Genomic DNA, 27,733 nt, shown 5'->3' with positions numbered 1-27,733 from the left:
AGTTACATCCAAAAAATGGATTGACTCCCTACTCCAATTGAAGTCTAATTTGATGTTATTATTGTTGTTATTCAGACTGTCAGAAAACAGTTTCAAAGATTCTTCAGTACCCTGCCAAATGAAAAATAAATCGTCTATATACCTCTGGTACAAAAGTAATTCTCGTCTCCGGGCTGCAAAAATACGTATGTCCTCCCATTGGCTCATAAATAAGTTTGCCAGACTCGGCGCGAACTTCGAACCCATCGCTACCCCTTTCTGATTGTAAAATTTGCCATCATACCAAAAGTAGTTGTGCGAAAGGCAGAATTCTAAAGCCATTCGCAAAAACTTCTTTTGAATGAATGGCAGGTCGTCGCTCTGAGAGAATGCCCAATTGAGAGCCAAAAGGGCATCCTCATGTTGTATAATTGTATAGAGAGACGACACATCTGCCGTTACTAAAAAAAAATCTGAATCTACAGGAAATTCCACCCCCCGCAACATTTGAAGAAAACTTGTGGTGTCTTTCAGATAGGCGCGCGTCACCAAGTGGAGGTTTTTAAACAATCAGTCCTTAGGGACTTGGATAACCTCCCATTGAAGAAAAATATCTGTCCTAAACATATTAAAGAAGGGATTAAGGCCCTAGAAGAAAGGAAGGATGTAATTGTCCGACCGGCAGACAAAGGGGGGGTGTGGTTTTGCTTGATAAGAAGTTTTACCATACCCAACTAAGTGGTATGCTGTCTGATCAAACAACATATACACTACTGGAAAAGGATCCCAGTAAAGCATATCGAGATGATTTGGCAAATCTAGTTGACTTTGGGTACTATATGCGGGTTTTAACAAAAAAAGAACAATTATTCCTGGTTCCAAGTTTCAATAGAATTCCTAATATCTATACGTTACCTAAAATCCATAAAAATCAGATTGAACCCCCGGCCAGGCCTATCGTAAATGGAATAAATTCAGTGGCATCCAGAATAGGACAATATTTAGACCGTTTTTTACAGATGAGTGTAGTTACGACGCGCACCTATCTGAAAGACACCACAAGTTTTCTTCGACTGTTGCGGGGGGTGGAATTTCCTGTAGATTCCGATTTATTTATTTTTTGTAACGGCAGATGTGTCGTCTCTCTATACAATTATACAACATGAGGATGCCCTTTTGGCTCTCAATTGGGCATTCTCTCAGAGAGACGACCTGCCATTCATTCAAAAGAAGTTTTTGCGAATGGCTTTAGAATTCTGCCTTTCGCACAACTACTTTTGGTATGATGGCAAATTTTACAATCAGAAAGGGATAGCGATGGGTTCGAAGTTCGCGCCGAGTCTGGCAAACTTATTTATGAGCCAATGGGAGGACATATGTATTTTTGCAGCCCGGAGACGAGAATTACTTTTGTACCAGAGGTATATAGACGATTTATTTTTTATTTGGCAGGGTACTGAAGAATCTTTGAAACTGTTTTCTGACAGTCTGAATAACAATAATAATAACATCAAATTAGACTTCAATTGGAGTAGGGAGTCAATCCATTTTTTGGATGTAACTATAATGGAGGGAACGTACTAATCTGTCTACAAAAGTTTTTTTTCAAACCAACAGACAAAAATAGTTACATTCCAATTCAAAGTGGTCATCATCCTCTTTGGCTGCGAGGCATACCTAAGGGACAATTTCTCCGCATTCAAAGAAACTGTACCTCTGATGATGACTACTTGACACAGGCATCTCTGGTTATAGACAAATTTGTGGAAAAAGGATATACTTCTGAAATTTTGGATCAGGAGTTATATCAAGTTCTACAGATACCCCAGGAGAACTGTCTACAACCCAAAGAAAGAGCAACGGGAAATGGTCATGAGTGGGGTTTTATTAGTACTCTACACGGTCAATATAAGGAGGTAGAGAAGATTGTCCAGAAACATTGGAACATTCTTAAATTAGACCGGACTCTTAAGGAGGTGATTCCCGAAAATCCCAGATTTATATATAGACGTAATCCCTCGTTTGGGGACAAAATTGTTAAAAAGGTTTTAGATCCTCCGTCTAGGTCGCATATGTTCTGGGATAGGGCGTTTTTTTTTGCCTGCCGTAGATGTACAGCCTGTAAGTCAGTACATAGCCATATGAGGGGGATTGATCAATTCACCTCTACTGGCAATGGACACAATTTTAAAATAGATCAGTTCATCACATGCATAACGACGCATGCGGTGTATGTTCTTCAATGCCCATGCGGCCTTATGTATATAGGACGAACGAAAAGAAAGCTGTGTACACGGGTGGCAGAGCATATTTATAATATCTCCATTGGTTATAGAGACCACAGCGTCTCTCTGCATTTTAGACTTAAGCACAATAGGGATCCAACAGGCCTAAAGTTTTGGGGCATAGATAGGATTTTTCCAGCTTGGAGGGGGAGCAATCTAGTCCGGGAAATATCAAAACGGGAAACTGAATGGATCTTTCGTGCTAATACTTTGAGTCCCCATGGTTTAAATATAGAGGTGGACGTTAACTGCTTTATCAGTGATTACTGATGACTCAGTTGAGTGCACCAGAAATAAGGCCAAGATTTAGTTTAGAATATTCCTGGCACAGCGTATCATGTTTATTTTATTTCATTTAATTTTATTATTATTTTGTTTATAAAATGTTTTTTATTTTTTGTTTTTATTTTATTTTGTTGTTTATATTTATTTCTATTTTCTTTTATTTTTATTTTGTTTGTAGTAATAGGAGTGGCATGTTATGATTAAATTACATTGTTATTAATAAGAGCGTATATAGTGGCGTTTGTGGTGAATCTTGATCATAATCTAGAGTTGGTCAAGATCTGCAAGAGAGGATAATTTACCTCCGTTTTGATAATTGGATTTGTATTATTTTTTGAATGTTGTTTTTAATTAATTTTAACGGTTGTATGAATTCACTCTATCGTAAATTATGCATATTTAAAATGTATGAGATATTTGTTATTTTGTACATTAAATTATATACCTTCCTTTAGAAAAACATCTATAAATCACAGAGAATGGTGATGTAATAGAACGTATCGAAAGCAGTATTGACCTGTTAGTGTGTTACTAATTTTGCTGTAGGTTATCTGCATATACTACATCACCAGAGTTCTGCGCTGAATGGGGATTGGCACTTCTGATAGTAAGGAGATGGCAGATCCGGTTTATAAATGGCGCCCGGTGACTCAGCAGCGTATTGATGACGAGTTTGTCAGAAGGAAATGCTCTTCTGAGTCACTGTTGTGTTGTGTTAAACGCGTTGGCATGGTGACGGCTTGCACGGCGTGTCCTAACATTTCCGCATTTTGTATTAACGCGGGAGTTGAGGGGGCCGGACGGAGGAGTGACTTCGTGTTGGCTCACCTCCCGCTGTGTATATAAACGTATGAGCTGCGCTGCTTGGCCGCGCCCACAGACGAAGACGTAGTGACGAAACGCGTATGGGCGTGGCCAAGCAACCATACGTCATCACAGAGGAGATGGTTTGAATGTTTACCCGGGACCCGCCGTGGACGCTGAGACCGTGTACTATCTTATGTGCTCAGGACTGCGGTGAGACAAACCTGACCGTACTGCGAGTGACATTAATGATAACGATTTTTACAATTTTAAAATTGTGTACGTATGTTTTTATCTGCGCATGAGAAATTTATTAAATAAAAAAACGGTTTGCACTATGGGATATGTTTTTTATCGTTTCCTACATGTGAATTCGTTTTGAGTGGAGTACTGTAAATCTGAAAAGGTATTGCTGTAAGGGATGAAGGAACCTTTACTATTGATGTTGACAACCGTTTGGCTTCTCCATAAAGAATCCGGTGAACCAATCATAATAATTGGTGATGATGTGCCTGTTAACCCTTTGAGTTCTGGTGAGTTTGTTACCATAAGGGGTGTCACCGATTGTGAAGTTTCTGTGCACTGGTGTTTCTGACTTGGAGATGGACATTCTTCTCTTTTACATCATCTTGTGAACACTTTAGTGGAAAGCTCATACTCATGTTTTTGGGACTTTCAGGAAAACTTTTCTGGTGGATTCCTTGATAATCACGGACTGTCATCTTTTTATGTACATTTATTTTTTAAATTTATTGGATATTTAGCACTGTAAATATAGTATATATTTAATGAGAGGTTAACGGATGACGTATACTATATGCCTATGTGATTTATGATTTTATTTTATGATAGCAGCTTGCAATTAGTTCTTGATTAACTTTCTTTTGAGCGCTGGGATCAGTGAGGGGTATCTATGTATCCATTGTCTACTCAAGTTAAAACCTGACAGTATTTATCACTATTGTAATATTGTCCCATGTAATGCTATGTCTGATTAATATAAAAAAAAAACATATTAACAAATGCAGCACACATATACAGACTGATTTTACTGTTGTGGGTTTAAGTGCAGCAATCCCTGTTTGGACTTTCTTATATATGGTGTGGGAGGACCTGATTGCTTTGCACTGAGAAAATCACTGATATGCACTTTGCCTCACTTGTTTGAATGTATATACTACAGATATATATATATATATATATATATATATATATATATATATATATATATATATATATATATATATATATAAAATATGAGCACAACTGTGTATGTATATATATATGTTTACATACCCTGGCAGAATTTATGATTTCTTAGCCATTTTCAGACAATATGAATAAAACAAAAAAAATTCTTTCACTCATGGTTAGTGTTTGGCTGAAGCCATTTATTATCAATGAACTGTGTTTACTCTGTTTAAATCATAATGTCAACACAAACTACCTAAATGACCCTGATCAAAAGTTTTCATACCCTGTAATTTGGGCCTGATAACATGCACACAAGTTGACACAAAGGGGTTTGAATGGCTATTGACGGTAACCATCCTCACCTGTGATCTGTTTTCTTGTAATTAGTGTGTGTGTATAAAAGGTCAATGAGTTTCTGGACTCCTGACAGACGCTTGCATTTTTCATCTAGTGCTGCACTGACGTTTCTGGATTCTGAGTCATGGAGAAAGCAAAAGAACAGTCAAAGGATTTGTGGGGAAAGGTAGTGGAACTGTATAAATATATAAATAAAAAGATATCCAAGGAATTGAGAATGCCAATCAGCAGGGTTAAAACTCTAATCAAGAAGTGGAAAATGAGTGGTTCCATTGAAACCAAACCATGGTCAGGTAGGCCAACTAAAATTTCAGCCACAGCTGCCAGGAAAATTGTTCGGGATGCAAAGAAAAACCCACAAAATAACTTCAGGTAAAATACAGGACTCTCTGAAAATGTGTGTAGTGACTGTTTCAAGATGCACAATAATGAGGCACTTGAAGAAAGATGGGCTGCATGGTCGCCAGAAGAAAGCCATTACTACACAAATGCCACAAAGTATCCCGCTTACAATACGCCAAACAGCACAGAGACAAGCCTCAAACCTGGCACAAAGTAATTTGCAGTGATGAGACCAAAATTAAGCTTTTTGGCCACAACCATAAACACCACATTTGGAAAGGAGTCAAGAAGGCATATGATGAAAGGTACACCATTCCTACTGTGAAACACGGAGGTGGATTGCTGATGTTTTGGGAGTGTGTGAGCTACAAAGGCACAGGACAAAAATGATGGCAAGATGAATGCAGTATGTTATCAAAGAAGGAACATTTGCATTCATCAGCCAGGAAGCCACGCATGGGACATAGTTGCACGTTTCAACATGACAATGTTTCAAAACACAAAGCCAAGTCAACCTGTCATTGGCTACAGTAGAATAAAGTGAAGGGTCTGGAGTGGCCATCTCAGTTTCCTGACATCAATATAATTGAGCCACTCTGGAGACTGGAGGGTTTTTGCAAAGAGGAATGGGCATCTTTACCATATGAGAAGATAAAGAGCCTCAACCACAAAATACTTCAAGCTGTCATTGATGTTAAAGGGGGCAATACACAGTATTAAGAACTGGGGTAATAGGGGGGCTTTGGGACTTTAAATGATGCATCTCCATCCCTATTCAAGTACATAAAGAAAGAGGGTTGGGACTTTAAATGAGGTGTGTATATTGTGGCTAATCAATGGAGTCAAAATAAAACATGAACAAGTATTTATTTGTTTGCCATGATTGAGTAGGTGCATAGCAGAAAATACATGCAATAATGGCACATAATATAACAAATCATATATCCAAATCATATACATGTTAAAAGCATAAATATAATATACAATCGTATTGTGCCCAGTAATAAAAAAGTCACTATAATATAACAGTTATAATCCACAGTATTGCCTGAGTCCAAAGACCATATAAGTATGTATGCATTGCATCTAGGTTAAGCCCCACGCATTTCATGGGATCTATCCAGTCATCAGGGGTGGATGTATGCTAGATTTATTGTTTAAAATCTTACTTTTCAAAAGGAGTGTACTCATTTATGCTGATCACTGTGTGTGTGTGTGTGTTTTATATATATATATATATATATATATATATATATATATATATATACAGTGCCTTGCGAAAGTATTCGGCCCCCTTGAACTTTTCAACCTTTTGCCACATTTCAGGCTTCAAACATAAAGATATAAAATTTTTATTTTTTGTGAAGAATCACCAACAAGTGGGACACAATTGTGAAGTGGAACGAAATCTATTGGATTTTTGAAACTTTTTTAACTAATAAAAAAATGAAAAGTGGGGCGTGCAAAATTATTCGGCCCCCTTGCGTTAATACTTTGTAGAGCCACCTTTTGCTGCGATTACAGCTGCAAGTCACTTGGGGTATGTCTCTATCAGTTTTGCACATCGAGAGACTAAAATTCTTGCCCATTCTTCCTTGCAAAACAGCTCAAGCTCAGTGAGGTTGGATGGAGAGCGTTTGTGAACAGCAGTTTTCAGCTCTTTCCACAGATTCTCGATTGGATTCAGGTCTGGACTTTGACTTGGCCATTCTAACACCTGGATACGTTTATTTGTGAACCATTCCTTTGTAGATTTTGCTGTATGTTTGGGATCATTGTCTTGTTGGAAGATAAATCTCCGTCTCAGTTTCAGGTCTTTTGCAGACTCCAACAGGTTTTCATCCAGAATGGTCCTGTATTTGGCTGCATCCATCTTCCCTGTCCCCGCTGAAAAAAAGCAGGCCCAAACCATGATGCTGCCACCACCATGTTTGACAGTGGGGATGGTGTGTTGAGGGTGATGAGCTGTGTTGCTTTTACGCCAAACATATCGTTTTGCATTGTGGGCAAAAAGTTGGATTTTAGTTTCATCTGACCAGAGCACCTTCTTCCACATGTTTGGTGTGTCTCCCAGGTGGCTTGTGGCAAACTTTAGACGAGACTTTTTATGGATATCTTTGAGAAATGGCTTTCTTCTTGCCACTCTTCCATAAAGGCCAGATTTGTGCAGTGTACGACTGATTGTTGTCCTATGGACAGACTCTCCCACCTCAGCTGTAGTTCTCTGCAGTTCATCCAGAGTGATCATGGGCCTCTTGGCTGCATCTCTGATCAGTCTTCTCCTTGTCTGAGCTGAAAGTTTAGAGGGACGGCCAGGTCTTGGTAGATTTGCAGTGGTCTGATACTCCTTCCATTTCAAAATGATCGCTTGCACAGTGCTCCTTGGGATGTTTAAAGCTTGGGAAATCTTTTTGTATCCAAATCCGGCTTTAAACTTCTCCACAACAGTATTACGGACCTACCTGGTGTGTTCCTTGGTCTTCATGATGCTCTCTGCGCTTTCAACAGAACCCTGAGACTATCACAGAGCAGGTGCATTTATACAGAGACTTGATTACACACAGGTGGATTCTATTTATCACCATCAGTCATTTAGGACAACATTGGATCATTCAGAGATCCTCGCTGAACTTCTGGAGTGAGTTTGCTGCACTGAAAGTAAAGGGGCCGAATAATTTTGCACGCACCACTTTTCAGTTTTTTATTAGCTAAAAAAGTTTAAATTATCCAATAGATTTCGTTCCACTTCACAATTGTGTCCCATTTGTTGGTGATTCTTCACAAAAAAATTACAATTTTATATCTTTGTTTTCTTTGTTTGAAGCCTGAAATGTGGCAAAAGGTTGAAAAGTTCAAGGGGGCCGAATACTTTTGCAAGGCACTGTGTGTGTGTGTGTGTGTGTGTATATATGTATATATATATAATCGGCCCCTGATATTTCCATTATAACCCATCTACAACCCGTTGCTGCTAAACCACAGCCTGTCCTATTATTTGATTGCTTCACTTTATTAAAATGTTTACTTTGAGAGGTAACTTTTGATGTAGGAATGTATCGCTTGATATATATTACATTTTAAAAATGAATACTAGCTGTTTCCTGAATAATGTATGTCAAAATGATAAAGATAATTACTGTGGTATAAAGGGAACTTCTTGATGAAAAAGACAAATATACAAAAATATGCACATACATCTGTCCTGCAGTATTAAAAGAACACGCAAAACCGTTTCCAATTTATTTTTCAGATTCTGGCCAAAGCTGATGATTTATAATTCAAAAACCAATTCCATAACATGGTTTCCGTATGATTTATACCAGGCCCTTTGAGGTAAACACAAAGGAACTCTATCAATGTCTTATCAAATCATTGGGAGTTTGAATTTGTTATAAAACAAAAAAAGTACGTAGACATGAGAACATAATCCCTCTTTCATGCCCTAATAGTCGATTTGTCTTTAAAAGTCTAGTAATAAAAACTAGCAGGGCAAATGTCCCCTTATGCTTATATTCCATAAGTAAAAAATGTTAATCTAGTTAAATTACATTATCATTTAACTAGCGTTAAAACTAATTTTTCCCTAGCTTCATTGCCCCAGAGTAAACGATTATTTATTCTTTTGGCGCATATTTACTTAATTCTAATTTATCTAGATGCTTCCCTTTAAGCAATATACGACTAAATTGTAAATATCATAGATCATGGTTATTCTTTTTCTTTGTACTGTAAGGGACAATAATCCCTTTACTAGAACATAAGCCTAACCTTATTTGCCATAAACGCAAAGAAGCAACCATAATAAAACAATACAAATGAAAGTACCTTGTGCTACAGTTTTTCTTCATTTTGTACAATACAAAAGGAACATTTTTTTTTTTTTTCTTGCTAATAATGCATATATTGCAAAGTATCACAAAGCTTTTTATTTTTCACTATGCGAAATATATCATAAACAATAAATATAAATTGTAAACACAAATAATATGAATCAGAACTGTGTGCTAAGAGAGGTACACTTGACATCTAGACCTCAATATTGTACTTCAACACCTGTCCCCCTTTCATTTACAATGCCATTTGCAGGCTGTCTGTGTGCATATCTCAAGCTGGCCATGGATGACTGTTTGTTTGTTTTTTTCCGATCAGCCAGCACGTTGAATGAAAAAGTATTGAACGGATTCTTCCATCCAAGTGAGGTTGTTGAAGGAATCCTTCCTGCTGGGACATTATAGTCTAACAGCGGGACTCTCAGCGGATTACATGAATCGGCAGCTACAGCCAAATGAATGTCTGCAGTCGCTGATCAAGAAACATTTGTATGCATTGATGTTGATTTGGGCTCAATTCACATTAGCCCGTCTCCAAAGTCGTATGATTTCCATTGCGACTTTTGGAGCAACTTTGATTCAATTTGGATCTAAGTCACACCGAACTAGTGCAGGCACCTTTTCAAAGTCCTACCAATTTGAACAGGTGCCATTGAAAAGAATGGAGTGCAGCTTTGATGTCCAGAGTTGGATGACAAAATGATCAAGTGTGAACGGAGCCTTAACATTTGACGTCTGTCAAACAGGACCAGCCATGCATGGGTCAAAATGTGGCCAGGCGCTGCTCAACTGGCCGAATTTAAGTCTATATGTGGCCAGCTTCAAAAAGTTTGATAAGACCTGTATTGAAAGGTATAAAATGGGGGGGAGGGCCCCACAAAAGCGCATCCACAAAATAGTAAGCAATTGATGTTATGACATTAGGCACTGTGTATTGACTTACCTTATACAACCTACACTGACTCTCAGTGCTGGCAGGGCAAGCTGGAAAATTGAACATATTCTGAACATATTCTTGTCACTGAGAGTGGGGGCACCCCTATAGAAATGCTCATTAATTAGGCTTCAGCCAGCACGGAGAAAAAAAGGGTAACCAATCCTAATGCCTGAACACAGTTTTGCAGTCTCACACATTTGTATGCGTTTGTAAAACTGTTCATTTGCAACTACATAGGTGTATCAAGGTGGATTATACCTTGTTTTTTCAGGACACATTTGGCTTGGAAAACTGGCCCAAAATAGTAAAAAATTATTTTTAAAAAGGTAGTTTTTAAAAATAAGCAATTTAGAATAAATTCTTCTGCTCCTGATGTAAGCAGTGATACCACATATGTCTATGTTATTTGTTGTTTGCACCCTTAACCGGCTCCCGACGCCTATGTACGTCGGCAGAATGGCACGGGCAGGCATATTGGTGTACAGGTACGTCCAATCTTTAATGCCACCCTGCCATCGTGAGCGTGCCGGTCGGGACCCCCGTTAGTCCGGTCGCGGGTCCCGCGAACTTGATCGCCGCGGGCATACCCGCAATCGTCTCACGGGGAGGCTGAATGGAGAAATTCTGTTGTAAACAGCATTTTCCTGTTCTGCCTAGCAACTAGTGACGCTGATCTCTGCTCCATGTGATTGGAGCAGAGATCAGTGTTCACTAAATGAAAGCCGAGCCCCCCCACAGTTAGTAACACACCCCTAGGAACACTTGACCCCTACACTGCCACCCACTGGTTAACCCCTTCACTGCCAGTATCATTTACACAGGAATCACTGCATTTATATAGCAGTGATTGCTGTATAAATGACAATGGTCCAAAAAAAGTCACAATAAAAATCGCTGATCGCCACCATTACTAGTAAAAAAAAAAATATTAATAAAAATGCCATAAAACTATCCCCTATTTTGTAAACGCTATAACTTTTGCGCAAACCAACCAATAATCGCTTATTACAAAAAATATGTAGAAGAATACGTATCGGCCTAAACTGAGGGAAAAAAGTTATTTTTTCTATATTTTTGGGTGATATTTATTATAACAAAAAGTAAAAAATAATGCGTTTTTTTTCAAAATTGTTGCTCTCTTTTTGTTTATAGCGCAAAAAATAAAAACCGCAGGGGTGATCAAATACCACCAAAAGAAAGCTCTATTTGTGGGAAAAAAAGGACGGCAATTTTTGTTTGGGAGCCACGTCGCACGACTGCGCAATTGTCAGTTAAAACGACGCAGTGGCGAATTGCAAAAAGTGGTCTGGTCTTTGACCAGCAAAATGGTCCGGGGCTGAAGTGGTTAATAGGGCCCAGAAACCGTAGCGTGCAGTTTTTTTGTTTTTTTTGCAAACATTGGTTTTTATTAAGGCCCAACATGGGCCAAGGCAGTGCAATACAAACAAAATGCAGACATAAGTAACAGCATTATAGAAAAAAAATAGAACAAGGACTTGTACATACATTAGGTTTTAAAGCGGTGTTAAAAATAGCAACCACTCTCTAAGTACTAAATAGCTAAAGTGTATATATGTATACACAATATATATTTATACACAATTGTCAGCCTGAAGGATTAGGTAGAGAAAGGGACCCGGTTCGAGAAAGAAATAAGAAAAAGGGCGTATCATTCAGAGCAACATATTCCGTAAACTTCTGAATGGTTGTTATGACTGTAGGCCAGAAGCAAGATAGCTTTGGACAGCGTGCCCCTGTTCCCCTCGCATCTCCAGCAATGTGTGGACGTGTCTGGGTAACATTTATGTAAAATGTAGGGGGTAAGGTACCATCTTGTTAAGAGCTTGTAGTTGGTCTCCTGTACTTTTTTACAAATGGAATATTTTAATGCAAGCATGAGGATGTGTTGATTTTTGGCGGAGGCGAATGTATGGTTCAGGTCCCATTTGCTTATGAAGAGTAGGGTCAGTTTTTCTGCCGGGGAGGTCAGGGGGTTATATGTTTTGGATTAAACCTGTGGAAAGATACTGAGCAATGTTCCTCAAATGTCGTTAAGGGTTTGCTAAAGCGCTTGTTATGGATGTGAGGTAGTGTCTTAATTGGAGGGTGGTCCAAAAGGGCAGCTTAAATGGACCCGTGTCCCTTCTTAGTGTCTCCAGAGAGGGCCACAAACAGTTTATCAGAAAGTGTTGTGCTCGGGTGCAGTTTGCTGTGTTTAGAGTTTCGATAACTTGGATGAAATCGACATATGTGGGGCATTTAGTAACTTTAAGCTGAATATCACCAAGGCTGAGGCCTTAAATATTTCTTTTCCTCAACCCATCCTCTCCACCCTCCAGAGTAACTTCCCTTTTCATTGGCAAACTAAATCTATTATGTATTTAGTTACTAAGATACCACAGTGTTTACACGACTTGTACACTCTCAATTAAAGTCCCGTGTTAACCAAAATTTGGAGATCCTTAGAACCCTGGCATCATCTGAAAGTTCCATGGTTTGGACGAATAAACATACAGAAAATGGATATTTTACCTAAATTATTATATTTGTTTCGGAACATATAAGATCTCCCATAGCAGGGTATTACGTAGACTTTCTAAAGTTGCTGTGACCCATAGTGTGGAGAAACAATGGCTTTTCTCAAGATACAGGCAAATGCTGCTTATTGCTGTCTAGCCAATGAGCTGCCACTTTGGGAGTATCGAAAAAGAGTGTTTGCCACGATCCTCAATTTAGCTGGGTACTACATGGCGTACTCTATTTAAAGATCGCAAAGACGCTTGACATCAGTTTATTGAGCTTGTAGGTTTTGCACCTAAATGGACAAGTCTGAAAAAAATAAGATCTTAGACCCATTAATTTCCACTACCTTACTTCTGGGCCAGTGTGAGAAGAGTATCCAATCCTTGTAATGTAAGAATTTCAGAATAAAAGACCTGGAGAAATCCCTTGGAGGGAGGGGCCTGGCAGGTATCGTTTGCACTTGCTCCTCTGTGAAAATGGCATGAACTTATTGTGATCAGAAGTGTCAGCAAGCCAATTTTTAGTGAACTCTGTAGGATTCTTGCCCTCCATACATTCTGGGAGACCTAGCGATCTGACTTTTTTATTGCCGAAGCTGATTTTTTTTTTTTGTCATCATTTCAGTTAACTTGATGTTTGGATTAAAGCCCAATATATTTAATTTCTCGTTTTGTTGGAGCCAGTTCATGCTCTATAGAGCTACTGTAACTTGGCCTTCTGAAGCAGCTGTGTATTCCCTCACTTTCTGCATGTCATGCCAGATAAAAGTTACTGCCTCCTTACGTTGCTGAAATTGAGATATGAGGGTACAGCCAAGAAAACATCCTTAAGTGTGAGTTCTAAACCTGGTGTGGTACGCACCCAGTCCCCCTCCTCTTCTCTATCCACCTGCTCCCATACCCCTGGCTCTATCTCCTCTGTTACCACAGTATTCATGACAACTTCATATACAGATGAAGAGTTATCTTGTGCATGGACAGGCAAAACAGGATCGTCCTCCGCTTCCCTCACTGGCATGCGTATGAAGCGCTCTAGCTACTCCTATCCTTCTGAGACCACATAAGAAGGGAGCCAGTGCCATCTCCATCCTCCTTTTTAATCTTTTTGGGCATCGCAGCAGCCAAAAAAGTGAAACTGATCGCCGGGTCGGAGTCTCCGGGGATCACCAATATGAGCTGATTGCCCCTCTTGGAAGTTTCCTTAGCTTGAATGTTAGCAGGGTATCGGCAGGAGCTGTGAGTTCAGAGTCCACTTACATGCAAAGCTTGGCCATGCCCCCACTATCTTTTTAGGTTGCTGTGTTCCAGTTCTCTCCTGATTGTATCTATAAATCCAGCTGCTTTGTAAAGCGATGGCAAACAATGTGGGATCAAGGTACCTAAATTCCTTAACAAAAGCTTTCACCATTGCTGTATTTCTGTCCTCTACTCCCATGACCATTTTGTATGCCTTTAGAAAATGTTATGCTAAAGTCAAATTGATCATTACTGACTGCGGTTTGTAATGAGTCCTGAATTTCTGGAGAAGGTATTTCTTCTCTGGTTGTGAGGTTTATCTGTCAGATTAAATCTGCCTGTGTATAACTTAAAACCATATGCATTATAGAATGCATCAGCCTTTGTATCCTACACTGCAGAGAAGGCGCTTCTAAGTGCAGTAATAAAACACCTATTGATAAGGAAGGGTTAAAACACTTACAAGATGCAAGCGAAAAACAGGCATATCAGTAAATCCATAACATCCAGATGGATGCCTCCTGGGAGTAAAGACAGCTACAGGAGTATCTGGAATATAAGCCTGTCCTGCATCTGATTTTTTTTTCACCTTTCTTTGAAGGAACAGTTTTATTAGCTACTTAGACAATCTAGCATTATTTTGAATGTTTGACAAAAAAAATTTCTGAGATTCTGTTTTCTGCACAAGATGTTCAATGTAAAATTAAAATAACTCTCACTGGACAATCTGCATCATTCTTTTGACAGATTTATCTCTGCTCATTTCCAAACTCGGTTTGATTAAAATTAAACTTCTTCACGAACTTCATCACATTTTTTTTTTTTTTTATCAATAACAATTTTTATTTAAAGATTTGTCAGGTACATTTCAAGTGCATTGCATAGTCAACAGATCATAGCTTTGACGCACTGTCATATCTTACATGGCTATAATACTTCCTGGTCTCATGGTTTCTGTATTCTAACTGCGATGTACTTTCCTGTTTATATCAGGTTAGATTAACCATTACACATAGGTCGTTATCAACTAAACATTTTAACTTGTTTAGTAAATTGGAAGCATGATTTTCAGGAGGACTCCTAATAAAGAAAAAGAGAGAGAGAAAAAAAAGGGGGGAGGATGAAAAGGATGATCCTGGCTGTCATTCTCTTCATCAACTTCATATCTTTAATCCTAGTAAATGCCTCTAGCTCCCATGCAACGCCAGCAGCTGTCTGAACTGGCCGGGTAAATGGCATGTACCAGAAGTATAGTACTTTATATGTGTTTTCCTTATATAGCGTACAGATCGAGTTCTTGGACGCCTAGGTCCATATAGCCCCCCACTGCTCCACGGATATCTCCTCACCCAATGCCCTTTCTCATTTGAGCATATAGGCATGCTTGCCCATCGTTTTAATTGTTCTTGCGGTTAGTATTTTATATATATCAGAGATCAGACCCCTCTGGGCAGAGCCCGCCAAGACAAGGTTTTCAAAGCGAGAATTGGAGAATTGCAAGTTCGGAGCAAACGTCAAGGCATAATGGCGGATTTGGAGATACCCGTAGAAAACCTGCCTTGGCAAATCATTTTTGGCCTGCAAATCCACAAACAAAAGTGATTTGGGAGTGCGAGGTTCTGCCAAGTTTCCGTAATGGAATAGGTTTCTCGTGGTCCAGGGGGAGGACAATTGATGGGTTAGGCTGTCTGGCATCTTGGAGTTGCGGGCGAAAGAGGTCAGCAGGGAAATGTCCGAGGACAGTTTTTATGTTGCTGCACCAATTTACGCCACAGCCTCCTGAGCTGTATCATTGGGCCCAAGAGTCGGGTTGGGTCTACCTCCGTGTTTGCGCTCCACAGTAAACTATTTGGATGTATTGGGGCTAACCATAGTTTTTCTATTTCAGTCCATTTGTTGTAAGAACGAAATGTGAACCAGGAGGTTATTGCCCTCAGTTAAGCTGCCTGATAGTACTTAATGAGATTGGGGAAGGCTAGGCCACCGTCCTTCTGCGCCGCCTGAAGTACCGAACGAGGGATCCTGTGTCTTTTGTAATTTCAAATGAATTGCAGTAGATCAGTTTCTAAGTGTCTTAGTTGGCCATGGGGGACTGGGATGGGTAGGGTTTGGAAGAGATGCAATAGTTTTGGAAGGATTCTCATCTTCACCGATGCAATCCACCCTAATAGGGAAAATGTGGTGTTTTTTCCATTGTTGAAGGAGGGTCCTGATTTTATGGACTATAGGGGGAAAGTTTTCCTAATATAGAGTGGAGAATTTTGGGGTGATTATAATCCCAAGGTACTTTAGGGCGCTAACTTTCCATCTGTAGGTGAAGTTGGCCTTCAAGTGTTCTATCTCCCCCTCAGAGAGATTAATTGGGAGGGCTTCTGATTTGGACGTGTTTATTTTGTAGCCCGACAGGGCTCCATACTGGTCAAGCTCCGCATGCAGGTTTGGAAGGGAAACTCTGGGCCGAGATAGCGAGAGAATTATGTCGTCTGCAAAAAGGGAGATTTTAAACTCTCTACCCCTGACCTCTATACCCTTAATGTCCGGGTTCTTCCAGATGGTTGCTGCTAAGGGCTCCACACATGCGAAGATCAGTGGTGAATGTGGGCACCCCTGCCTAGTGCCGTTCCTCACCTGCAGGGGGGGCAGAAAGGGTAAAGGGAGTTTTAACCCGGGAGGAGGGATTTGAATAGGGGCCCCTGAATTCTATGTGGCATAGTGTGGCAAACAAGAAGGGCCAGCCCAGGTGGTCAGATGCCTTTTCTGCATCTAGGCTGAGCAATAAAGCTTGCTCGGCCTCCCTATTCGCCACCTCCACCAGGTCAATAATTTTCCTAGTGTTGTCCCCCGCCTGCCGGAGAGGGACAAAGCCCACCTGGTCCTTGTGAATAAGGGAAGGCAGGACCATGTTCAACTGAATTGAGAGCAATTTGATAAAGATTTTGAGATCCGAATTTAAGAGGGTGATAGGTCTATAATTGACACACAGGGAAGGGTCCCTCTCCAGTTTTGGGATCACCGTGATAAAGGAGCGTTGCATGTCCCCCGGGATCGGAGTGTCATGCAAGAAGGCATTAAATAGTTTGCACATGTGGGGAAGTAATTGAGGAAGGAATTCCTTGTAGTACTCATAGGGGAATCCATCCAGGCCTGGGGCTTTATTGTTGGAGAGATTTGATAATGAGCTCTAGTTCCTCTAGGGTAATTGGAGCATTTAAGGAGTCCAGATCTGTAGACTGAAGCCGAGTTATCCCACTGTGTTCTAGATATTGTATTCTTTTAGTAAGGTCGGGTGAGGGGGGTTACTGGGGATATCAGGATTGTTATAGAGGGCTGTGTAAAATTCCGCAAAGGATTGAGCTATGTCCTTTGGGTGTGATCAGGCAGCCTGAACTGTTCTTAATCTGATGAGGCGTCGACAACTGGGCGCCATTCCGTAATTTTAAGGAGAGAGACCGTGGGCGCATCTTGCAATCGTTTCTCTAGAATTCTAAGCTCCATCTCTGTTTGTACCCTCATGGCCTGTGTGTTTTTTTCATGGCTGATGACAAGGCCATGCACTTACCCCTTATCACCGCATTATGGGCCTCCCATAAAGTGGGGATGAAGATATCCTCTGTATTATTTTCCACTAGGTAATATGTGGTAAAAATGTGTTCAGGCACCAACTATAGGGCCTGCGGGTGGAGGTGCCTAAATCAAGTGATATTACTACCGGGGCATGATCTGACCACGAGATTGACAGGGTCTGCGCAGTGCGGGCCAGGCGCAGGGCAGCATTGTTAAAGAAGATGTAGTCTATTTGGGAGTGTGTGTGATGGGGGCTGAGTAGAAAGTGTACTGTCGGTCGCCAGGGTGTAGAGCCTGCCAGGCTTCAACGAGAGCATACCTTCTGGTAAGCTGGTAGAACGTTTTTGAGTCTTTAAGAGCTCAAGCTGTGGTTTCCCTGGTGTCCACACCCTAGTGGTCCGAGACTGTTGAATGGATTAAGTTAAAGTCCCCCCCCCACCACCAGCACCCTGTGTTCTGATATAAAAAGTCGAGAAAGCAATTTATTCAAGAAGCCAGTTTGCCTAAGATTTGGGACATAGACTACACAGAATGTAACCTCCTGGCTCTGCCAAAGACCTCAGAGTATAAGGAAGTGGCTCTGCGGGTCATTGTAGTGAGTTAAGTGGGTGAAGGGAGATTTCTGTTTCATCAGTGCCAATCCTGCTCGCTTTTGGGGACCTGAGGAGAGGCAGATATGGGAGTAGTACCTGGAGACAAATACAAAGGAGCCCTCTTTGTCTAAGTGGGTTTCCTGTACTATTATAATATCTGCGCCTGATTGTCTAAATTCCCTTAATGCCAGATGCCTTTTATGGTTAGAGTTCAGGCCGTGGACATTTAAAGAAAAAAGCTTAGCCATGGGACCTAGGGTGGGGAGTGTATATACTCATCTGCAGTAGCAGGAGGAGTTCCACAGAACCAAGGATAGAGGTGGGCACTACACGGGAGGAAGTCCAGTTGTGTTGCAGACAACCTTTGATGACCCAGTCAACGACACGGGGAGGAAGAGGATTAAGAGAAGCTAGAAAAGAGGAAAGAGGAGTTAACGTTGCATAACTATAAGTAAACAATAGTAACAACATTTCCAGACCTATATAGTCCAACGGGCCTAGGTCAGAGCGGCTTCCCGTGAGTCCCCACGGACCGAACCAGTCAAGGTGGCCCAGGGAGACCCAGGGGAACCCAGAGCCAAACATGCAAGCCCGTTAGTGCCGCTTGGAGTTATAGTACAATAAGCTAACGGAGGGGGTGAAGGGGGTAGAATGGGAAGTCTCTCTCTCTAAAGTTTCGTCCGAGACTCACCCAAAATGTAGATCAAAACTGTAGTCAAGGCCTCAGAGGTGTTTCAGTGTGAGGCTCGCTGCCAGGATTTCTCCCTTGGTAGGGGTAGCAGAGGAAAAGGAAGATCCTTAGTGTAGCTTGTTTCTCTGGGAATAAAGCATGATTGTGACCTTCATTGCTATAAGCTTCAGTCCTTCGTGACCTTCGCCGCTGAGTGCGCCGACCCCTTGGAGATGACTCCGATCCTCAGGAACGCTTAGGTGGGGGACCCTCTGCCACACCATGGGTGGCAAGGGTGGAGTGGCTATGAGATTGCCAATCTGAGAGCTGAGGAGCCCTGAGATCTAAAGTGTCGCAGAAGGCCTACAGGTCCTCTGAATATCTCAGGACGGCTGTTTTGCCTTGGTGCTTGGCTGTGAGGCTGAAGGGAAATCCCCAGCAGTAGTAGATGTTTTCTTCCTGTAGGGTGCAAAGCAGTGGCTGGAGTAATCTGCATTTTTGTAGTTTAATCCAGGATAAGTCCGGAAAAAGCTGGACTTGGTTGTCACCCAGAGTCACCTTTAGGGCGAGGCAGGCCTGCTTCACTATTTCCTCCTTCAGGGGGTAGGAGTTTAGTCTACAGATGATGTCGCGGGGCCTGGTACTGGAGCCTTTAGGCCGCAAGGCCCGATGTGCTCTGTCCATTTCAATAGCTTTGGATGGGGGGTCCCCAGTCAGGTTGTTAAACAGGGATTGTAGGGTAGCGTGGACGTCTTCGGGACCCTCAGATTCTGGAACACCACGAACTCGAATATTGTAACTGCGCCCCCTGTTGTCCAGGTCCTCTACGTGACATTGCATGTCTCTGAGGAGGGAACGGTGTTCTGTCCCCTGGAGTTGGGTTCTGTGGACCGCAAGTTTGGTTTCTTGAATTTCCTCCTCTGCCATCTCCACTCTATCAGCTAAGTGTTTAAGGCCCGATTGGAGGGTCTGAATCTCTGATCTGCAGGTGGATTTCACATCCTCTATAAGTTGTCTGAAATCATCCTTAGTCGGCATTGCTTGCAAGTAGGCATGTCATTGTGGGAGCATGGGTGGGGATTGTTCCAGACCCTGTAAATGGAGGCTGCTGTGGGTGGAGTGGGAAGGCTGTCGATTGGCCCCTCTGGGGGGGATCGGAGATGGATGGGTGGGTTATCCCAGGGTTCATTCCAATGTGGGCTTTGAGCTGGCTGTGGGGCCCTTTCCAATGGATCGGGGGTCTGGGTGGGGGCTGGTGCGCTGGCTGCTTGCGCATAAGTTATGGCTGGGGTCATCTGGGACCTGTTTAGGCAGGGGTCCCTTGATCTTGAGCACCTCTGTGCCCCGGGGATTAACAACCCTGACTGGAGGGTCTCGCTGAAGGTGTGGGCATCAGCAGGTTCAAATGCTGGTAGAGGGTGGGTGGGTGGTCCGGGCCCGGCAGGGAAGGGAAATCCTCTATCTCCCCCCATGATGCTGGTGAACTGGAAGGTGTCCCCTGCAGGCCGGGATCTGAGGCAGAGTGCAGCAACTGTGGGAAGGCCTCAGTACATTGAGTGTACTCCTGCTTCATTGGGAGTCCCAAGATGGCCGCCGGGAGTGCTGGCTGAGAGGCCTCTGGTTGGGTAGTAGGCCTGTGTTGTGGACTCACCGCTCCCGGGTCTCGGCTCTCCCCATCCACGTCCCTCCGGTAGGTGTGTTGGTTCGGGGGGGTCCGTTGCAGCGCTGGGGCCGAGATGGCATCCTGGTAGATGATTTCAGCTTGCGCTGGTGTGTCGGCCAGCGCCATCTTGGGCTTCCCGCCCGGCGACATCTCGGGTGGAATAAAATAGTCCCGGAGGTCTGATGAGGTACTTGGCGGGTCTTGCGATGTGCCCCGAGGTTTCATTGACCAGGTCGTCCTGGAGCCACCCATATTAGTGGGGTAGAGTGGTCTCTGGTGAGCTCTGAAGCAGAGGGCAGGGAGAGAGCTATTAGACTATGCTGCCATTCAGGTCGGGATCCAGACATGCCCCCTTCATCACATTTTTTTAAGCTTTTTCTTTAGCTTATTTATAGACTTAACTATTTCTGTATTCCCCTGAAAACACCTCACCCATAGATCCCCATAATGCAGCATCAGAAGCATGGCTAGATAAACCCTAAATTTAAGTTTGCTCTTGCTAGCTAATGAATCAACGAATTATACTTTTACTCACAGATTTCAAAGATTTTTCCTCATCAGCTGGCTCAGTCACGCGTACCACTGGACTTGTCATCACCACACACCACTCTGCTCAAACACTTTCACCTTTCGATTCAGGTTCTACAATTACTTCTGAAGCTTGATCAATCACTTAATAGATATGATATGATATGATGATCGCTGTTTGCATGCGTGCAGGACTGACGCGCATTCGTCTTTGCGTGCTAGCATGGGGGCTTTTTAAATTATAAATTTATTTTATTTTTATACTGTTGCTATAAAATAAATTTTTTATCACTTTTATTGGTGTCACAATGAATGTAAACATCCTTGTAACAGCAATGTGGCAGGTACTCTTTATGGAGGGATCTGGGGTCAGTAAGACCCCAAATCCCTCCTAGACACTTGTAAGCATTCAAAATTCCAAGATCCAGTTTTTTAAAAAATGGCGCTGTTGACATCAAGGTAAGTGGGAAGTGTCATTGCTTCATGGTTTCCGAATCCAGCTTTGTATGCTCCGACTAGCTGTCGAACATGCCGGCTAGTAGCTTGGGTCTCCCAGTGGGACGGGAGAGCCCAAGAGTGCTATTACAAGAGTCTGTTTTTGTAAAACGGTACAGAGGTCATCACCTTGGTCAACCACTTGAAGTCAAATGACGTATCAGATTGAAATTTGAGTATAAGGTATACTTATATTTGATATAAGATATACCAGTTGAAATTTGAAATTTGAGCCTTTTATCAAGTGGAGGGGAAGAGCAGGGGCTGACTGCCAACTTTTGGCCCAGGGGGCAAGTACAACCCATAGGCCTATGGGGCAGCTATTCAGTCCTCCTCCTGCTCTACCTCTTCCCGCTCTCCCTCTTCCCTGCCTCCTCCCAAACCCCATCCCAGGCTGAAGCTTCACTCCAGGTACTCTCTGTTCACTGGGTGGGTTGGGCTGCAGCAACTCCAGGCTCCTGAACCTCCAGTGAGGCACAGAGCCTGCCTCTGCTTGGACACGGCATACATCATCTATTTTGGGATGTGATCAGCCTTTGCCTTCGTCCTCATCCTGCACTCGGTAGGACACGAGCAGGGACTTTTTACTCCTCTTCAACAGGAAGCCTTTAGGCATGTCTGCGGCGTAGACACCGCAGCCTTTTTAAGTAGCATCAGGCAATTGCCCCCCCCCCCCCGGTCCAGTCCGCCCCTGGGAAGGAGGAAGTGGGCCACCTCAACACATTGGTTGATTAGTGTAACAGATCCCTTACTCATACTTACATTAATTGATAAAATAAACAATATTTAGATGTCATAGACATCTAGCCAGATTTTCTGAATTATAACAAAGCAAAATATTTGTTACATATCAATTCTTAAAGAAAAAGCAAACGTTATCATTTAAAAGGCTTGACTGTTTACTCTAGCTTATGCACAGAGAACTTGCTTATTCATTCAAACCCAAAAATTTGGGAGGGGTGAAAGAAGTATTTCTTGAGCCTATGCAATATTTTTAATACTTATATTTTTTAAATATTAACCCCCCTGGCGGTATTCAGAGCCAGACTTGGGATTGCATCACTGAATCCAGGAGGCGGTTTACTTACCTTCTCCCTTGGATCCAGCGATGTCCCCCCGCTGTACGAGCGGCTCGTCTTCCGTACGATTCATCACGGAGCCGGTCTCTGTTCCCTGCGAGCGTTGCGACGCACGGGGACGGAGATCGGCGCCAAATTCAAAGTGAAACACACAGTATACATACAGTATAATGTAATCTTACAGATTACTTTGCTGTATGTAATAATTTCACATCCCCTTTGTCCCTAGTGGTCTGCCCAGTGCCCTGCATGCAGTTTTATATTATAAAAACTGTTCTCTATGCCTGGAAACTGGAGATTGTCCATAGAAACCAAAACTGTCCCTTTACATCAAAAATGATTTTAGACCAGCTATAAAACACCAATAATAAATTGTAATCACTTGCAGAATTGAGCGATAGCGGTTTGTGGGGAGTATTTTCAAATACTGAAAAGTAATGACAGTGACAATTCTGCAACTGAGCAAATTTCAGTGTTTTTGATTTGATTACATTATTGAATAATTTTTATTATTCTTATATTATTATTTGGTATAATTATTTATAGTTATTTATTATATTATAATTTATGATTTCATTTTTCAAACTTTATTATACCTGGGATGTCTGCTAGACTCTGGTTTGCACAGATTTAAGTGAGTTATTCCTAAGAATTACAGGACCAAAATATAAAACACCAAATTTTCATGCAAAATAATTGTACCGCTTTTAGCACCTAAAATCCGAAATAATCATACTGCCAGGGAGGTTAAACTGAATAGAAAAATTGAATAGAACAATTTTACGGACCCCTAAGTGTATGTAAGCCCTAAATCTATTTTTCAGTATATTTAACATCATATGCTTTACTATATAGTGTTTTGATAAGAAAATAATATTTTGTTAAATTTCTTACAAAGTTTTTTAGCTAGAAATCCCACCCGTAACAGAGCTTAGGTTCAACAGAAAGCAGCCAACATTCAGTCAGTGTGTACAGCTGTCTTTACAACAGAAGCTTGTCTAACGACTGGCTTTTGTTGAAAACCAACATCCGATTAGCACTGGCAGCCAATGTCACCCTGTCAGAACTCAAATGCACAGCAGGGGGAGAGATCCGCACTAACATTGCTTGTATTGGTACGCCAATTACTCTTTTTTTTTTTCTCATATAGCCTGCTGGGTTGAACGAAACAAATACTTTGTGTGTGTACCGGGCTTTACTGTTGTACCATTGCGCAGTAGCTTAGTGTTGTAAGCCTACAACAACAGGTACAGATAATCTTACCAACTTGATTCCAGGTAAGAAAGTTTTAGCAGATTCATAAAAAAATATTTGCTTACAAAAACTGTTTGCAATAAAGCATGAAGCCAAGTATACACTTTACAGAACATCCAGAAGCTCCAGTGTACATAAGATCCCATGACTTAAATAAAAAAATTCACCCATGGGCACCATTATTGGTGCTTAGACTCTTCATTTATTTATCAGATCTTCGTGAGATCTCCAGCTGCCTGGCAGTATTCATCTATAAAATTTGTATGCAATTATTCCAAGGAAACTGGTTATATATGCGCTATTTTATATAATACCAGTTAATTTAATAATAACAGATAACTGGTAGGCTGGCTTCTCAATATCATCTATCTCAGCAGAGGTTTCACTTGCAGTCATCTCCTACTGCAAGCTGCTGAGTTTCATTGGTCATGGGGGCATTTTTCCCATCAGAAAGCCCCCTAACTAGGAAGGGCGTGAACTCCTCATAAGGACTGTACCGTTAAAGTGGAACTGAAGGCATTTAATGTCTCTTCTGTAATAAAAATACAGCTACTTGCCTGCTAGCAGTCTTCTGCATCATGTAACCTGAGCTGCAGGTGGGCAGCTCAGCTTACATCGTCAGCATGGTCCCTGTGTGCCGGGATTATTGCATGCTGTAGTAGAGATGCCCATAGACCAGCACCCGGGAAGAAGATGCCGGTGTCTTATCATATAAGGTCCTCCATCCGATAGTGTCCGCTGCGTACTGCGCATGCGCAGGACACAGCAACACAGATTCTGAAAATTGCAGAGGATGAAAGACGCCTGCGCCGTGAGTCCAGGTTCCATCCCCACTATCCAAGTGGACATAGAGTAGGAATATAAAAGAGCCCAGCGTGGCGAGCGAAGCTCGCCCACGAGGGGCCCTCTAATATTCACAACCCTATGTCCGCTTGGATGGTGGGGCTACCACCTCCACTCACGGCGCAGGTGCCATTCAGCTTCGGAGATTTTCCGAAGCTTCGTCTGCTCCGTACTGCGCATGCGGACACTATATGATGGCCGGACACTATATGGCAGAACACCGGCGAGGGACCCAGACAATTAGAGAAGAGGTAAGATTGGTGCCTTTAGATCCACTTTAAGCAGCCATTCAGTGTTTTGTCTCCAAATATGGAGCAGCAACTGTACTCAAGGAGATTTATTTAACATTGAGCTACTCAACAGCATTGTCAACCCATAGCAGCTGAAAAGGTGGACTGGCAGGTTCAACTATTTCTGAGAATTTTTAAGGGGACGGCTTAAAAAATGTAAGTGCTGCAGCATGTTTGTATTGGCTGGCCACACTTTAACTTTATAATAAGCTGTGGGATTGGTGCATGATTTTTTATTTTATTTTTTGAGAATTGTGCTTTGCATATGTTATGTAGAAAATGTCACTGATAAGATGGCATTCTTTTTGTTTTTATGCAGTAAGTAAAGAAACGGACCAAGATACAAACTCCCAAACTAATAATTCTGCCGCAGCAGCAGACACAAAGGTATGTCTGTTTGTCATGGATCTTCTTTAGAATGAAATTTGTGTAGAAATGAAAAGCCTACTTTATATGATATTTATATGGTATTTTTTATGTTTAGACAACAGTGAATTTTGAAACGCCTGCCTCAACCCTTGAAAAAAAGAAAATTACTGAAAAAGTTGATAGTGACAAAACCTTTGGAATACAGTCTGTCAACAATGCAGATTTCACTGACACACAGAAGATAACACAGCATGAAGTTGGATGTTCTGTGAAACCAAGTAAAATAATAAGTGTAAACAAATCAAAAGGTACAAGGGATTTGTTTTAACAAAACTGAGGAGAAAAGTGTTTTTTCTTTTTGTATTCATGTCTCAATGTCATTCCTTTTTGTAGCTTGAAGCTCAAGGCTTCAAAAAGCCAAATCCTCTGCTCACATGTGAGTGTCCTGTTGCTTGTAGCTGGACACCTGTTGCTCAGGAAAGTACATGCGCTCAGGGTCGGACTGGCCTACCGGGAGACTTCCCGGTAGGCCGCCCGCCCTGGGGCCGCTTTTAGTTTTGGCTGCATTCTCCGCTCTCTCCTGTGGATCTCAGCGCTGGCTGGCCCTGTATTCGACGGCTGCTCTATAACACAGTCCCGCCCCCTCAGACCTGCTCGTGTTATAGTAGAGAGAATCAAAGTTCCGCCTATCACAAGAGCCCGACTGGGGGGCGGAACTGTGTTACAGAGCAGCCGCCGAACACAGACCCAGCCAGCTCTGTGATCCATAGGAGGAGATGCCCGCCCTGTGTGCCAAAGTGCCTGGATAGGAGGATCGATGGGGCTGCAGGGCTTATTTTACTATCCCCAGTTAACCTTGTGCTCCCTGCCCCCCCCAGTGCTCTTCTCCCCCACCACACTCTCCAGCCCCCCCCCCACAGTTCTCTCCTCCCCTGTTCTTGCTGCTCTCCAGCTCTCCCCATCCTTCTCTAGCCACCATCCCAGTGCTCTCCACTCCCCCCAGTGCTCTCCCCCTTGTTCCTCCCCCAGTTATCTCCACTCCCTCCAGTGCTCTCCCTCCTGTTCCCTCCAGTGCTCTCCCCCCGTTTTCCCCACAGTGCTTTCCCCCTTGTTCTCCCCCCAGTGCTCTCCACTCCCTCCAGTACTCTCCACTCCCCCATTGCTCCTCTCGTTCTACCCCCCAGTGCTCTCCCCCCTGTTCTCCCCCCCAGTGCTCTCCACTCCCCGCAGTGCCCTCCTCCCAGTGCTCTTCCTCCAGTGCTCTCCGCCCTGTTCTCCCACACAGTGCTCTCCCCCCTGTTCTCCCCCTCAGTGCTCTCCCTCCCCTGTTCTCCCACCCCAGTGCTCTCCCCCCTGTTCTCCCACCCCAGTGCTCTCCCCCCTGTTCTCCCCCCCCAGTGCTCTCCCCCCCAGTGATCCCCCTCCCCCCAAGGCTCTCCTCCCTGTTCTCCCCCCGTGCTGTCCCCCCTGTTCTCCCCCACTTTTCTCCCCCGTGCTGTCCCCCCTCCACTCCCCCCAGTGTTCTCCCCTCCTGTTCACCCTCCAGTGCTCGCCATTCCCCCCAGTGCTCACCCCCCTGTTCTCCCCCCAGTGCTCTCCACCCCCCCAGTGCTCTCCCCCCTGTTCTCCCCCCAGTGCTCTCCACTCTCTCTAGTGCTCTCCCCTCCGTTCTCCCCCCCCATCGCTCTCCACTCCCCCCAGTGCTCTCCACCCTTTTTCCCCCAGTGCCCTCTACTCCCCCCCCAGTGCTCTCCCCCCAGTGGTCTGCCCCCCTGTTCTTCCTCTCCAGTGCTCTCCCCTCTGTTCTTTCCTCCCCCAGTGCTCTCCCCTCTGTTCTTTCCTCCCCCAGTGCTCTCCCCCTGTTCTTTCTCCCCCCCAGTGCTCTCCAGCTCTCCCCATCACTCTCTAGCCCCCATTCTCCCCACCCCTGTTCTTTCTGGCCCCTTGGTGCTCTCCAGCCCCCCCCATGCTCTCCACCCCCCCGTGCTCTCCACCCTGTTTTTTGGCTCCCCCCTCAGCACTCTCCACTCCTCCCTGCATTTTGCCCCTACCCATGTGCTCTCCACCCCCCATAGTGCTCTCTTTCTGGCCCCCACTGGTGCTCTCAAGCTCCCCCCCATTGCTCTCCACTCCCCCCAGTACTCTCCAGCCCCTGTGCTCTCCACCCCTTATTTTCTGCCCCCCCCAGTGCTTTTCACTACCCCAAACTTTACCCCCCCCCAGTGCTCTCAGCCTACTGTACTCTTCGCCCCTGTTCGTTTTGCCCCCCCCCCCCCCCCCGTGCTCTCAAGTTTCCCCCAGCGCTCTACGCTCCCCACCCCTGTGATCTCCACTCCCCCCTGCTCTTCAACCCCGCCAGTACTCTCTGCTCCCCCTTCTCTCCAGCTCCCACCCAGTGCTCTACACTTCCCCAGGACCAGAGTACAGGCTTACTGGGGCTGGAACATGAGGATGGCTGAAGGTGCAGGTGGCCAGGGACCACTCTATCTCACAGCAAACAGATCCTCTAGAAGGAGCACTGTCCCCATCCAAAATGAGAACAGACCCTGCTGCTGCTCGTAATGGATATCCTGCTGGCATGCAAGGTACCGTACCGAGCATCAACAACGCACCT

General features: G+C 43.3%; 1 protein-coding gene across 12 annotated transcripts in view; it reads left to right on the top strand.

Moving 5' to 3' along the window:
* The window catches only part of LOC143982506 (zinc finger CCCH domain-containing protein 11A-like), an 805,224-nt gene that overhangs the window by 572,355 nt on the left and 205,136 nt on the right, over positions 1–27,733 (top strand). For all 12 annotated transcript variants that reach the window (XM_077481309.1, XM_077481314.1, XM_077481311.1 and 9 more), the window contains 2 exons: positions 25,070–25,137; positions 25,235–25,427. In XM_077481309.1, coding sequence (XP_077337435.1) covers positions 25,070–25,137; positions 25,235–25,427 — 261 coding nt within the window. The remainder of the gene's footprint in view (positions 1–25,069; positions 25,138–25,234; positions 25,428–27,733) is intronic.

This window comes from Lithobates pipiens, unplaced genomic scaffold, assembly GCF_037356315.1.
Source record: "Lithobates pipiens isolate NorthernLeopardFrog02 unplaced genomic scaffold, aLitPip1_a1.2 Scaffold_16, whole genome shotgun sequence".
NCBI lineage: Eukaryota > Metazoa > Chordata > Amphibia > Anura > Ranidae > Lithobates > Lithobates pipiens.
Note: the sequence above shows the minus strand (reverse complement) of the source record. Positions and strands in the feature narration are given on the sequence as shown.